Source organism: Bos grunniens, chromosome 17 (assembly GCF_055505025.1).
Source record: "Bos grunniens cultivar Pamir isolate PY7600 chromosome 17, Bosgru_T2T1.0, whole genome shotgun sequence".
NCBI classification, from domain to species: domain Eukaryota; kingdom Metazoa; phylum Chordata; class Mammalia; order Artiodactyla; family Bovidae; genus Bos; species Bos grunniens.
Window position 1 is genome coordinate 65,003,896 of NC_141181.1, and position 15,514 is coordinate 65,019,409.

At 49.8% G+C, this 15,514-nt stretch overlaps 1 protein-coding gene across 10 annotated transcripts in view; it reads right to left on the bottom strand.

Annotated features, from left to right (window-relative positions):
- Nucleotides 1-10,265: 10,265 nt before the first annotated feature.
- WSCD2 (WSC domain sialate O sulfotransferase 2) overlaps nucleotides 10,266-15,514 on the bottom strand; it is a 115,449-nt gene continuing 110,200 nt past the window's right edge. For all 10 annotated transcript variants that reach the window (XM_086348482.1, XM_086348475.1, XM_086348479.1 and 7 more), the window contains one exon: nucleotides 10,266-12,251. In XM_086348482.1, the coding sequence (XP_086204608.1) occupies nucleotides 11,899-12,251 (353 nt within the window). In that variant the 3' untranslated portion in view covers nucleotides 10,266-11,898. The remainder of the gene's footprint in view (nucleotides 12,252-15,514) is intronic.

Here is a 15,514-nt window from a genome sequence, read left to right on the forward strand (position 1 = left end):
TGAAAAAACAGGGAAAGGGAAGGAGATGGGTTTTGACAAGTGTGAACTTATCAGAAGTTAGCATATAACAAGCACCTACTATGTACCAGTTACTTAAGACACACATCACTTCATCGACTCCTCCCCAAACTAGCATGGCTGCATACATTTTCTGCTCTGCATGTGTGCTCGGAGTCCGACTCTTTGCAACCCCATGGGCTGTAGCCCACCAGACCCCTCTGTCCATGGAATTTCCCAGGCAAGAATACTGGAGTGGGTTACCATTTCCTACTCCAGGGGGTCTCCCTGACTCAGTGAGAGAACTTGAATCTTTGGGGTCTCCTGCATTGGCAGGTGGGTTCTTTATCACTAGCACCACCTGGTTAGGGATGTGTAAACTCAGGGTCTGTGTGTTTCCAGAGCCTTGCTCCTGGCCAGACAACCTGGAAGGACCCTTTAAGCTCTGACATTCCAAGATTCCAGGGAGAGGGTTTAGACAGATCAGGACACAAATTCTGCCTTTGTCACTTCCCAATCGTGGGACATTCTGGACAACTTATTTCACCTCTCTGAGCCTCAGTTCATCTACAAAATGGGTCAACTCTGTCCACCCCTTGGACTTACTGAGATAATTGGATAAGGAAGTTTGGTGTGCTGCAGTCCATGAGGTTGCAAACAGATGGACACGACTTAGCAACTGAACACACACACACACAGATAATTAAATGATATAGTACACAAAAGTCCACCCTCCAGCACATGGTAGATGGTGAATCTTTTTGCCCTTTTCCTACCCACACTCATGGAATGTTGGAGAGGCTTCTAAGTGGGGATGTTGGAAGGTCTCTTCTCTCCCCAGCAAAAATCCTTTCCCTTCCTCCTTCCCTTCTGTTCTGCTCTACCACACTCAAGTTCCAGCAGCTGTGCTTAATTGGATTTAACTTAATAGTTTTATTGATGCCTTTTGGTTCGGGGGACGAAGAGGCCTCTGGGTAATTTGCACATTTTTAACAAACCCAATAAAGAGCTGATAAGCATAAACAAGTCCGTTTTAATTGGATTAAGGAGAGGCTTGGCATGGGGACTGCAAACCTCAGAGGAGGTGGAGAAAAAGAGGGCTCTTGGAGATTTCAGATTTTCTGCTTCCTTGGACCTCCAAAGTGCTCTGCACAAGGCGCTGGTTTCTTTCTGATCACCAGCATTCTGGAGTATTCATGTCCATGTCTTACTTGCTACATGGGATGGCAGCATCTTTCCCCTCACCTTCCTTCCCCACCTGCTGTCACTCTTCATATGACAAGTGGTTCAGCCCTCTGGGCCTTTGTTCTTAGATCCACCAAAGTTCAAGTCCTGGCCCTGACTCTTGCTTGTGTCTCTTGAACAATTAAGTGATCATCTAAGCCTCCACTTGCTCAGCTGTGAAAGGGGTTCATGGTGGTTTCTAAACCATAGGGTTAGTGTGAGAATCACATGCTGGGAAGTTGCCTGCTTCTGAATAGGTCCAGCAAAATGGCAGCCACTCATAGCAGGGGGAAGGACCACAGTCCTTGTTCTTATGGGGGCTCACATGTCCCTGAGTCAGATATTCTCATACTTTTTGTCTGAAGCAACCCCAGCTGATGGAGCAGGGAAGGGTTCTGTCATGTGAATCCTCTCACAAAACTTAAATATTCAAACAACTAAGCTCTTATACCAGCTTCCCAGGTGGCAAAGCAGTAAAGAATCTGCCTGCCAGTACAGGAGAGGCAAGAGGCATGGGTTGGATCCCTGGCTTGGGAAGATTCCCCTGGAGGAGGAAATGACAACACACTCCAGTATTCTTGCCTTGGAGAATTCCATGGACAGAGGAGCCTGGAGGACTTCAGGCCATGGGGTTAAAGAGTCAGATATGACTGAGCTCAAGCACTAAAAACTCCATTATACTCCTGGAGGGAGTACATAATGGTGTTGACTCTTTGGAAAAGGTTGGCAGTTTCTTTTATTAAACATATGTGTATCTTGTAACCTGGCAGCAATTCCACTCCTAGGTATCTGCTCAAGAGATTGAGAATGTTATACTCACACAAAGACCCACAAGTGAACATTTGTAGTACTGAATTGGTCAAAAAGTTCATTTGGGTTTTCTGTAACATCATATGGAAAAACCTGAGTGAACTTTTTGGCCAACCAAATAGCTTTATTGATAATAACCAAAAACTGGGAAGAAGTCAAATTGCTATCAATTGGTGAATAGGTTAAAAAAAAAAAAAGATGTGGTATGTCCATACAATGGAGTACTACTCAGCAGTGAAAAGGAACAAACTATTTATATATGCAACAACCAGGATAAATCTCAAAAGTCTTACATTAGCTAAAAGAACCAGATCGATATGATTCCATTTACATGAAATCCTGGAAAATTATGATAGAAAAAAGACTGGTGGTTGCTAGAGGCTATGGAGGCTATGGTGGTGGAGGAAAGGAATCAACTGCAAAAGGCATCAAAGAATTTTGGGGAGAAATGATAACATTCCAGGGCTTCCCAGGTGGCTCAGCGGACGCAGAAGATGCAGGTTCGATCCCTGGGTCAGGGAGATCCCCTGGGGGAGGGCATGGCAACCCATTCCAGTATTCTTGCCTAGAGAATCCCATGGACAGAGGTGCCTGGCGGGCTACAGTCCATAGGGTCACAAAGAGTCAGACGTGACTAACGGGACTGAGCACACACACATCATAATGTTCCGTAGCAACACGGTGAGGGTGGTGACATACCTGTGTACTGTGGCAGTTAAATTCCATCACATTGTATAAGTGAAACTGGCAAATTTTGTTATATGCAAAATATACTTCAATAAAGCTGATCAAAAAACAAAACATTGAGTTTTCCACAGCAGAGGAAATACTGACATGGACAACAATAATAATTAAATCCCCTACAGTGGGTCAGGCACTCCATATACACAGGTCTCATTTTCCAGATCAGAAAACCGATGCTCAAGAGCACAAACCTTCATTTCTTTTTTTTTTTTTTTTTTGTTAGGTTATTTATTTGACTTTTTTCTTGTTTCTTGAGGTGTGCCTGTATTGCTATGAACTTTCCCCTTAGGACTGCTTTTACCGTGTCCCACAGGTTTTGGGTTGTTGTGTTTTCATTTTCATTCGTTTCTATGCAAATTTTGATTTCTTTTTTGATTTCTTCTGTGATTTGTTGGTTATTCAGCAGCGTGTTGTTCAGCCTCCATATGTTGGAATTTTTAATAGTTTTTCTCCTGTAATTGAGATCTAATCTTACTGCATTGTGGTCAGAAAAGATGCTTGGAATGATTTCTATTTTTTTGAATTTACCAAGACTAGCTTTATGGCCCAGGATGTGATCTATCCTGGAGAAGGTTCCATGTACGCTTGAGAAAAAGGTGAAATTCATTGTTTTGGGATGAAATGTCCTATAGCTATCAATTAGGTCTAACTGGTCTATTGTATCATTTAAAGTTTGTGTTTCCTTGTTAATTTTCTGTTTAGTTGATCTACCCATAGGTGTGAGTGGGGTATTAAAGTCTCCCACTATTATTGTGTTATTGTTAATTTCTCCTTTCATACTTGTTAGCATTTGTCTTACATACTGCGGTGCTCCCATGTTGGGTGCATATATATTTATAATTGTTATATCTTCTTCTTGGATTGATCCTTTGATCATTATGTAGTGACCTTCTTTGTCTCTTTTCACAGCCTTTGTTTTAAAGTCTAATTTATCTGATACGAGTATTGTGACTCCTGCTTTCTTTTGGTCCCTATTTGCATGGAACAAACCTTCATTTCTAAGGCCGCACTCCTGGGAAGTGACGGAGCCCGGACTTGAACCTGGGAAGGTGAAGGTACTTCACGCAAGTTCTGAGACCTATGAGCTGGCCACCCTGTGGCTTGGGAATCTGGACGTTTGCTTGGGAAAGATGCAGTCCTAACACTCGTGGGGCTGCTGGTTTCTCCTTGGGGATTAGCTAACAATTATCGAATCCATGCATCTAATGAGGTAGAAAGCAACCTCTGATAACAATGATTAGTGCTGAAGCAGTGTTCTTTAACATTAGCTCGCTTTGAAGGCATGTTTAGTAATTAAACACTTCCCACAGCCCTACAAGGCGAGAGAAGAGTAAATGGCTGGCTTTCAAGGACAGCAACCAAGGGGAGAAAGAGGGTGTGAATTTCCCTAGGCTGAGCTCCTGCCAGCCCACCATCAGGACCCTGTGGCCTTAGTCCATTCAGTCCATCAGCACACAAAGAAAGGGCATGTGGAGGATGACTGTTCTCAGAATGGTAGGTTTGACATCAGGGAACATAGGTGTGAAACATGACTTGGGGCCAGGCTCCTCCCTCTCCAGGCCTTGTTCCCCAGTGGGCTGGCTTGTATGATTCTAAGTTGTCCCGTCCCAGGGATGACTAGATCCTTAGGGGATCACCCAGTGCAGCGATCTTGGTTTTATGGAGGAGGAGACTGGGAAGTCCAAGATCAAGGTGTTGGCGGGTTTGGTGGTACCTGTTGAGAACCCCATTCCTGGTCTGCACATGGCTGCCTTCTTGCTGTGTCCGCACAGAGAAAGAGACCTACTGCCTCTTCTTTTTATAATGACACAAAATCCCACCGACAGAAGCGCCTGGCAGGCTACAGTGCGTGCGTGCATGCTCAGTTGCTTCAGTCATGTCTGACTCTTTGTGACCCCATGGACTGTCACCTGCCAGGCTCTCTGTCCATGGGGTTTTCCTGGCAAGAATACTGGAGCGGGTTGCCATTTCCTTCTCCAGGTCATAGCGATGATACTAAAGATAATACCTTTGTGCTTTCCAAGCCCTGCCCCTACCCCATCCGCACTGTATATAGAGTACTGGGCCCAGTACTTCTATTCCATGATCATCGCCATTTTAGAGATGAGGAAACTAAAGCTCAGAGATGTTTGGCAGCTGGTCCCAAGTCACACAGCTGAGTTTAGTCAGTCTAGTGTGATGCGGAAGGAACTCCCCACTCATTTCCCTGAATGGGTGAGTGAGTGAATGAATGAGCAGAGCCCCTTTTATTATATTACACCAGGGTCTGCCAGCATTGACAGTATTGGATATTCTAGGTCAGATCATTCTTGGCTGTGGCAGCTGTTCCATGTTTTGTAGGATTTTGAGCTACGTCCCTGGCCTCCACCCACTAGATGCAAGTAACACCTCCCCCTCCCCAGGCTGTGGAAACCAAGGACATCTCCAGATATTGCTAGATATCCCTACAGGAAGATCCCTCCTGACTGAGAACCACTGTATTAGAGACTGGGATTTCACTTCTGATTCTGATTGAAGATAGGGTTCTGCTGCCCTAATTTGGAAGCCACTGGTTTAAATGATATATTTATTTCCTAGTTTAGGTCTCAAAGAGGCTATATGCTCCTTGAAACTCTTTGCAAACCTCTGCATGCGTGGGTGTATGTGCGGCTCACCTTTTCCTGGGGAGACAGTTCATGGCCTCCATGAGACCGAGAAGCCCATCTGAAACCCCCTTCCCAGTCTGAGGAGTGGACCTGTGAGGTCTTAAGCTCCTCTTTGTTCTTTCTTCTGCCCCCGCCTCCCCTCCGCCAAACTTTGCTCCTCCATCAAGAAAGGGTCTCAAGGCCATTTCTTCTCCTCTGGCACAGTCTGTCCTGAGGAAGACGCTGTCACCCTGCCTCTATTGTCTGGGAGGAATGGCAGTAAAAGAGAATGGGATGGACTTCACAGAGAATCACTGAGCTGCGGAATAAGAGATTATTGCTTGGCAGTTGCCATGGGAACCTATAAACCACCTTGCTGCTAAGAAGCCAGAGCTGCTTAGAGCACCAGCTCCTGGCCTTGTCTCTACCTCCTCTTTACCCCGGGGGTCCTTGGCCCCAGAAAGGCCAGTCCTTTGCAGTTTTTTTCATCCTTCATCTCCCGCTGCAGCAATCTTCTCTGTGTTGACTTGCTAGGGTCACCCTTACCTTCTGGGCTCTTGGATTGTTTCTCCCCACTGGGATACAGCATTGTGGCTAAACATATAGATTCAGGAGCTAGACTGCCTGCCTGAATTCAAAGCCTAGATCCAATCATTTCCCAGTTGTGTGACACTGGGCAAATTACTTAACCTCTCTGAACCCCAGTTTCCCTCACTATAAAGTGGGGAGACTGTGTCCCTGCCTCCCAGAGTTCTGGTGACGACTCAGTGACGTTATACATATGAAGCTCCTAGCACAGTGCTCAGTATATAATTAGTACTCTGGGCTTCCCTGGTGGCTCAGTGGTAAAGAATCCACCTGCCAATGTAAGAGATGCCGGTTTGATCCTTGGGTCAGGAAGATTCCTTGGAGAAGGAAATGGCAACCTATTCCAGTATTCTTGCCTGGGAAATCTCTCGGACAGAGGAGCCTGGTGGGCTACAGTCCCCATGGGGTTGCAAAAGAGTCAGACACAACGTAGCAACTGAACAACAACAAATATTAGCTACTTCATCACTGTGAGTGGTTTCTCATTTCCCCGTCTTCTGGGCCATTGTTTGGGCAGTAGTGGGGCACTTCTTCTAGCTACTCACCCCAAAGTCTGTGATGACTGAGAGGCTGGTGGATGTGTTCAATGCAACTGGCATATCCATTCTTCCACTGGGTCAACATTTGCTTGTCACCTAGTCTGGGCCAGGAAGTGCGTCGAAATCCAGAGTCAAGGTTCCTGCCCTAACAGAGCTCATGACCTAAGCTCTGCGAGAGACACCTGTACCAGATTACTGAAGAGATCACAAGAATGGCCACGTCGAGAGTTGTGATCGATCAGGTTAGAGGAGGAGCTGAACTTGGCCTTTGGGATCAGGGGAGGCTGCCTGGAGGAGGAAGAGCCTGAGTTGAGTCTTAAGGAGGCTTTCCAGATAGAGGGGGACAGCGCGAATCAAGGCATGGAAGAGACCAGAAGCAGCACACGTGTGCCTCTGTGCTTTGGGCACTGGTGTGCTGGTAAACACCTAACGACTGGCTCTCCAAACAAAACCAGAAAGACACTCACCTGCTCTGCAGCAGTTGCCGATTTCCATGGTGTAAATATTCTCACCATGGCCAATGTCAAGCTACAGATGTGATGTCACTGAATGTGAGTTTGAGATGCACACAATGGGCTTTTGAGAGCCGGTGTAAGTGGGCTGCACCACACCATCGGCTTTAGGGGCTCAGGCTGGGGATGAGAAAACAGAAAATCAATTCAGCGTTGCTGGAGAGAAAATTCAAGGCCACCAAGGGTCTGCTCTGGCTGATGACTTGTGGTTTTTCTCTGGAGATCCTTTAACAGTCCTCGATTCACTCATTCAGAAAATCACCACTCGCTTCCATTGCACATGTGTGCCGGGCACTGTGCTAGTTCTAGGGATCATGCCTTGAGGTCGGTGATTAAGACTCTGGCCTTCCACGGTAGGGGGCTTGAGTTGGATCCTTGATTGGGGAACTAGGATCCTGCATGCCACACTGCACGGTCAAAAAACAACAACAACAAAACACACCTACCACAGTGGCACATAGATCGGGGCCAGTAATTATCAACAAGGCAACTGGAAATACAACTTTTGCTCCCAGTATGCCCTGCAGATCCTCTCGTCCATGCCTGGACTCTTATGTTTTGGGAAATCTGATCCTTATCCCATGTCTGGGATAAGGCATGGGCATTTCACATTTTGGAACCCCAGGGGACTCTATGGGTCAGGTGCCTAACCCAGGTCTCGGAAGAAAATCTGACCCCTAAATCACCTCCCCCTCCCTCTTATCCCCCATTTTTCAGGACACACACACACACACACACACACACGTCTCCACTAAGATCAACCCCCTCTCTCACGTCTGGCAGACTGTTCACTCCCCATAATTGTTTAGCAAAAGACTCCAGAACACACAAAAATCATTTTGTTGCGACACGTTCTGTCCTATAATGAATGTTCGTTTCAATTAGCTGTCAGAGACCAGAAATAGAGATGTGTGGTCCCTCTCAGGTAAATCACCACCATGGTTGGAAGTGGGCTTAAGGCAGCCCGGGTGTGGGGGTGTGGATGGAGGGGATAGATATTCCGTCATCTCTTCACTCCTTGATGTTCTGCCAGTTTGTTCTCATTTCCATGTCCCCCCCTCCCTGACCCTTGCCTGCTGGCAGATTGCAGACTGTAAATTTGAGGGGAAATAGTAAACGTGCAAACATGATAAATAAACATGTTGCTTTTGTGGGGACGGATATTATTATCATCCAGATTTATAGCTCTCCACGCCTGCACGCTTTATTGCATTTGGGGAAAAAAATGGAGTGAGGTGTTGGTGTTACATTGATCAACTTTCTGCCTTTCACCCCCGTCACCCGCTCTGAATATCAGTTTAATATCAGCCTAGACGGGGGACACAGTCTGTGTCCCTGGGAGTGGATGTATCTTGACAGGTGTTTTCTTTGGGGACAGTTATTTATAGCTGCAAAAGCTATCACCCCGTAGGGGGCTTCTGCTTCCTCCCTCCCCCTTTTCTAGTTTCTCTAAAATCGAACGTCTATTTTGTTTTCCCAGTAGGAAACATTGCCCAATTGATGCTTTAAAATCTCTCTTCTGTTTTCTCTTTTCTCTCTCTCCCTGTCTCTTCCCGCCTCTTTATATTCTACCCCCTTCTGTCTCCCATCTTTGGGACAGGTTCTGGGTCCTTCCCAGGTTCCAATCCAAGGCTTATCACCAACTTTTGTGCCACACAATCCAATGACGTGCCATCCCTGAGCCTCTCAAACCACCCTTGGGGCCGCGCTTTTTCCTCCGGGCTCCTTGTTGCCAGTTTATAGGGTGAATCATGTGAGATATTTCTGTGTCTGTTTCCACCTCCCCTCCCGCGATGTCACCCCAACTGGATGGTGCACTCTTGGGGACAAGGAGCTTACCATTCCCCCTCCCCCACCTGCTCCTCTGCCCTCTGTTCTGCACCTCAAAAGCCCTCCTTCTGAAGATGCTCAGACAGAATCTTGGTGTCCCTTTGCCTGCCCCCCACCCCATGTATTCAGTCTGTCCCCAGGTCCTGTGGACTGCTTCCCTAGCTGTCTCCACTCTGCCTCTGACCCCACAGCCCCTCCACCTCTCATAGTTTTGAATGTCCCTAAAGTGCTTATCTCTGACCACTGTCCCCTCTCAAGAGGACCCATACAGCAGTGTCTTTACTGACTTCCTCATCTCCAGGCTTGTCCCCCACCCTCTCAGTACTTACTGTCATAGCTAAGGGACGGGGCAGTGGAGCGCGTGCCTGCAGCTTCTGTTGCTAAGGAAACCACTTCCGTGGTTACCGGGCCGGGTAGCATTTGTCTCACTGTGTCTGGATCCCACTGAGTCGCCCCCACTCTCCAGGAAGATGAGGGGGAGGAGGGAGGAGAGGACAACAGAGGTGGAGAGGGAGAGAGAGAGAGGGAACAAGAGACAGGCAAAGACAGAGACTGAGAGACGCAGAGACACATGGACAAAGAGAAGTAGAAATCAAAACAAAGAGAATGCAGTCAGAGACTGGTTCAGGGATGGGGGCAGGGAGGAAGAGACAGAGAGGAGAAAGACAAAAAGAAAAGAGGTTTAATGTGCATCTCGAGGAAATGAAAAAGACCACAAAGAGAGAAATTGAGAGCAGGAGGCAAGCGTAATAAGGAAAAAGGGTGAGGGGTCAGGGATGAGGAGAAAGCACACCAGTGCAAGAGAGACGGGGAAGGAAGGAAAGGAGCTGGTTCCTGAAGGACCTTGCCCTGGCAGCCCCTCGGCCTCCCCACCCTTTCCTCCTGCCCACACTGTCTACCAGGGATGTTTGTAGCAGCCTCGGGGTTCCTGGAGAAATCAGGAGGCAATCCTGCCATCAGCAGGTGCAGGCCCTGATGCTTCTCCTTGGGTCCTGGAGTCACAACGCGCTGGGGGAGACAGCAGGGTGGGAACCCGGGGTCCCAGCTTGCAGGCTGGGCATGTCCCGGGCCCTGGGGACCGCTGGACCACCACGCTCTCCTTCCTCCCCAAGGGTCGGGGTTTGGAGAAGGGGGCACACAGACACACCAGACATGGGGCGGTCATCACGCCAGCTGGTGGGGTGCAGTCTCCCCACACAGAAGGGCGGCTGAACACAGAGGCAGAGACAGTTCTGAACACCAAGATACACAGTTCTTTACAGCCGCACAGACACAAGAGCAATGACGCACCCAGAACATTCCTGTTTCATACACACACACACATACACATACACACACACACAGAAGAAAAAACATCCCATTTGTGACCTTGCCTTACATGACACTCCATCACGTGGTAGAATTATCAACAAAACTTGCTTTTAATGATGGTGTTGACCTGAGGAGTCTTCAGATAGAGGCTGGTGGCCTGAAGAGACCACCGGCAAAGAAATGGCCCAGGTCTTGGACCCAGAGTCTCCCAGAGAGAGAGCTGACCTCTTACAGGGTGGGGAGGCCAAGCCCTCTGATGCTTCGAGAAAGAAGACTAGAAATTTGCCTGGGGAAAAGAAATTTGGTACAAAATACATTCAGAGCCCCTGGCCGGGCCCTGGGGTGGCCCGAATCCTAAAGATGAGAGGCTCAGGGATGAGGACAACGGGTCCGATCCCCCAGCCCTTCTCTTTGCGTGGCCGGGTTCCAAGGGGGTGGAATGTATGAGTCATATTCCTCTTAGAAAAATATATCTCTTTACATTCGCCTTCTCCATAGTGTCTTGGCTATTTGGGAATGAGCATTTACCTGCACCCCAAGGCTTCAGAGGGGGCTGCTTGGGGGGGGTTGTTCCAGACAGAACAGCAAGGAGCTGTGACCTATGGCTTTTGCATCTACATGGTGGGGGGTGGTGGTGCAGGTATGCAGGTGTGGGCCGGATGCGAAACCACTGATGCCCAAGGTGAGGGGAGAGAGGGAATCCTGGAACTTGATGCTTTCTAAGACGGATGATCAGCCACCCAGTCCTTTGGTTGGACGTCTCAGCATCGAAAGAGCAGCGTCTGTACGGACACGAGGAACCATCCCATCACCCCTTTCCTTAAAGAGCCCCCCTGGACTACGACCAAAGCGGGGGTCGCTGGTCTGGGAAGGTTGTGGGGCTCTCTCTCGGTCACAGGTCATGTGATTTGGGGCACGCGTGTTCTCCCACCTGGACAGCAGAGGACCCGCTGGTAGGGGTCGGAAGGGCAGTGTCAGATCAATGCGTGGGACCCCACGGTGGAGAGAGGTGTCACCCCTGGAAGCGGGTCACCTCCTGGATACAGCGGGTGAGGAAAGGGCAGAATCCCAGGTCCCGAAGTGGACACGCCACGTGGGGGCTCCAGATGCCTGTGACCCCACCCGGTGGCCCCAGTTAACCTACCCTGAGAGCCAGGGCCTCTCTGACCCACAGAATGTCAGAAACCTAAGCCCATGGAGAAACCTCCCAGCAATCTTCCTGCCGACAGAAGTGGCCCGGATAAACCCTGTCACCGCGCTTCCTGGGTGGGGAAGGACGGGGCGGCTAGAGCGCTCAGCCCAGCATGGGGGCGAGTCTGGGCCATTCCCTTTAGCTCTGTGCCAGGATCCTCCACACCCGTGGTGAGGAACCCCGATCTCTGGGACACCCAGGAGCCCTCTTTCCCACAGGTGCGGGGGGCAGGGACACCGGAGACAGAGCAGGGTCCAGGCGGCGGGAACTCCCCAAACCGGCCACCCCTCCATCTCCAAGGGGTGGGGGTGGGGCGGTTGCGAGTCGGTGGGAGGTGCCTGCACCATCTCTTCCCTTGAGCCTCCTTCGTCATGCGGGAAACTCATTGGAGGCCAACGCTAGGCCAAGGGGATGGTCCCTACCTACACGGAAGAGTGGACTGGCGGGTGGGGCTCCCCAGGGGCCCGGAGCGCCCTGGGGCCTGCTGGGTCTGAACGGCCCGCCCCCTGCCCCGGTCTGATCATCCATCATCTGGGGTAGTAGTCGTCAGGCACGCCCGTGAGGTTCCTCCCCCGGAGCGCCGCGTCCACCGTCTTGATGTAGGCGGAGATGGTCCTCTGCATGTCCGCCGTGTAGGGGTCGTACTCCAGCTTGCGAAGCCCCGAGCGCTTGAAGTTGCCGTCTTTCTGGCTCTCCACGCACAGCAGCCGGTCCTCTCTGACGGCCACACCCAGGAGGCCCACCATGCGGCCCAGCTGGACGAAGAGGTCGCGCTTCAGGTCCTCAAAGTGCACCACCAGCACCTTCTTGCCGAACTTGAGCCAGTCCAGCGTGTGAGTGGCCCACCACGGGGCGTAGTTCCTCACGAACTCCGGCCACTCTGCATGGACAGAGAGGGGAGGCGTGGGCCCGACATGCGTGCGCTGCATATGCTCCACCACCACCGCTGAGCCCTGAAACAGCCAGACTCGCCTCCCGCCTCCCGCCTCCGGGCTGCTGCTTCTGCCTGGAACAGTCTTAGTCCTTCCTGCTCTTTGGGGAGACCCAAGACATCTGTCTGGGGCTTACGCCACACCAGGCACAGACATATAAATCTTTGCTACTCTGTTTCTATATTTTAACAGGCAGGCGTGCTCAGTCGCTCAGTTGTGTCCGACTCTTTTTGTGACCCCAAGGACGGTAGCCCACCAGGCTCATCTGTCCACGAGATTTCCAGGCAAGAATACTGCAGTGGGTTGCCATTTCCTTCTCCAGGAAATCTTCCCGACCCAGGGATTGAGCCTGCATCTCCCACATCAGCAGGCAAATTCTTTACCGCCGAGCCACCTGGGAAGCCCATATTTTAACATGCAGTGATATACTAATATAGCTATCAATTCACATATTCCTCACAACAACCCTGTGAGGCAGGCATCCTCGTTTTCTTCATTTAACAGAAGGGGGGAACTGAGGCACAGAGAGGTTAAAGAACTTGCTCAAGGTCACACAGCGAAAAACTGGCTGAGCTGGGATTTGAAACCAAATAGTCTGGTTTCAAAGTCTGGGCTTTTATCTACCAAGTTATCCCATGTAGGAATAGCTATCCTGTGTAGTAACAATTCTTCTCACAGGGTAGTAACAGGGCTTTTGTATAGAGAACTGGAAAAAGCATACAAAGTTTTTAGCATGGCTCCTTGTACCCTGTAGAAGCTCAGTAAACGCTGGTTATCATTACCACCGTGATTATTCTGTTCTTAGGTGAGATGCCATCTTCCCTGATTTCCTAGGCTCAGCCAGGCACCTCCTCTGGGCTGAGGCCATGGTTTAAGTCGGATTATTTACAGTGTCAACCCTGAATATTCACTGGAAGGACTGGTACTGAAGCTGAAGCTCCAGTATTTTGGCCACCTGATGCGAAGAGTTGACTCATTGGAAAAGACCCTGATGCTGGGCAAGATTGAGGGCAAGAGAAGAAGGGGGCAGCAGAGGATGAGATGGTTGGCTGATATCACTGACTCAATGGGCATGAGTTTGAGCAAACTCAGGGAGATCGTGAAGGACAGGCAAGCCTGGCGTGCTGCAGTCCATGGGTTCACAAAGAGTCAGATACGACTTAGTGACTGAACAACAACAAATTTACATTGTCATCTTGACACCTTTCTATCCAATTCATTCTCTCTTTGCTTTTTATTGAAGTATCACACACTGTTCCTCTGTGCTGTTCATTTCCTTGCCACGGTAAAAGCACAGGATGGATTGTCACCAAGACTGGGAATGTTTGTTTGGGATCTCCTGGCTCCAAAGACAGGCTACAACAGAATGTGGGAAACTCCCTGGAGAAGACCTCAAAGAGACAGCCAGCCAGCCAGCCCCTGGAGTTGCTGAAACTGTGCTCAAGGGGAACCCAAGAGGGGGGTCATAAAGGATGCTGGGAACAGAGAAGGGGATTTGCAGCCTCAATTCTGAGCCCCAGCTGGATAGTAGTCAAAGGGTTGGTCCTCAGGAACCCTGAAGGAACCCTCAGGAACCCTGAAGGAACCCTCGGGAACCCAGGACTTCTCACAGGGGCAGTGCCACCCTACATCTTCCAGAGGAATCTCTTTATTGAAGGAGGGTCAGCAAGTTTCCCAAGCTGGGCTGGGGAGCCCAGCTGGTCCTTCATAACTAAATCCTCACCCCTGATGGATGATGGACACCCCTTATCTCATTTAATCATAGTGACTACCCAGAAAGGAAAAGACTATTGTTCATTTGTCACCAGTGAGGAAATGGAGGCTCAGAGAGGTGAAGTAATTTGCCCAAGGTCACATAGCTGGGAAGCACCATCCAGACCAGGCCTGCCTGATTCCAGGCCCCCATCTTTCCCAGAAAACAAAAGCCTCACCCCCGACTCCCTCCCACTGCCTTACACCCAGCAGGGGCTTAATAAATGGTTGTTGAACTAAATTGAAATTCCCAGCAGCCAAGTGGCGATGTGATTAAGGGTTCCTCTTTCTTTGCAGAGCACATCAGAATCTGTGGCGAGGCTCCTGCTCCCCCAGCGCCTCCCTGGAACACCATGGCTGCTTGGAAAATATTTATGCTGATGACAGAGGCATTTGTTTTTAGCCTTCAAATAGATTATTTACAATGTGTCTAGATAATTGGGCCCTTACTGTTATAATGGGTTAAAACCAGATGTATCTGTGTGATTAGGAAAAAATCTAGCATGTGTATAGTCCGCTTTCCTTATTTTGCGGAAGCGTTTCCCTGCTCCTGCATCATCTCACAGCATCCCTGGAGATTCAGGACAACTGCCGCTCCCATGGCAGAAGACCAGGGGGACGGGGATGATGATCGGTCACCCAGCAGCCCACATATCTGGACTTCCAGGCTTGCGACCATCTCAAGAGGTCCCTGGAGAGTGGGCCTTAGGAAAAGGAAGGGTACATCTACATGATGGTCTGGGTGCCCCCAGGGGATGGCTCTGGCCTTGGATGCAGTGGGAGGGAGATGTGGATTCCAAACCTCCCTGGGGTGGGAATGTACATTGCTTGAACACCTACTGTGAGCTGGGGGGCTGTGCCAGGCACTTCGCAGGCCCTGTCTTGGGCAGTGCACACAAGAAGCCTGGAGAGGAGGAATTACCAGCTCCTTTATATACACGGGAACAAGGGAGGCTCTGAGACATGCAGCCACCTGCCCCAGCCCACACAGTGGGCATCCGTGGCAGGATTCGAACTTGCATCTATCCCAGACTGAGCCTGGCTCCTGCCCTCCTGGCAAACCCTTTAAGAGCACCTGATCTGCGCATCTCCAGTGTTCTTTGCGCCCCAGATCCTAGTCTACAAACACTCACCTCACCTTCAGGTGTCGTCTAAGACACCGGGTTTGTTCACAGATGACTTTGAAGTCAGATTGCCAGCGTTCATATTGGCTGTGTGACCTTGGGACGCCAAGCACTGTCCTTGAGCCTCAGTTTACCCATCTTCACAATGGAAGCCTTGCTAAAACCTCCCCCTGTACAAACGGAACTGGAATAAGACTTGCAGACCCTGCCACCAGACCTGAGACACAGGAAGTGCTGGATAAATGTTGGCCACAATTATTGTCATTTTTTTGGCCGCATGGCATGTGGAATCCTAGATTCCCTGACCAGGGATCAAACTCAACCCCCCTGCAGTG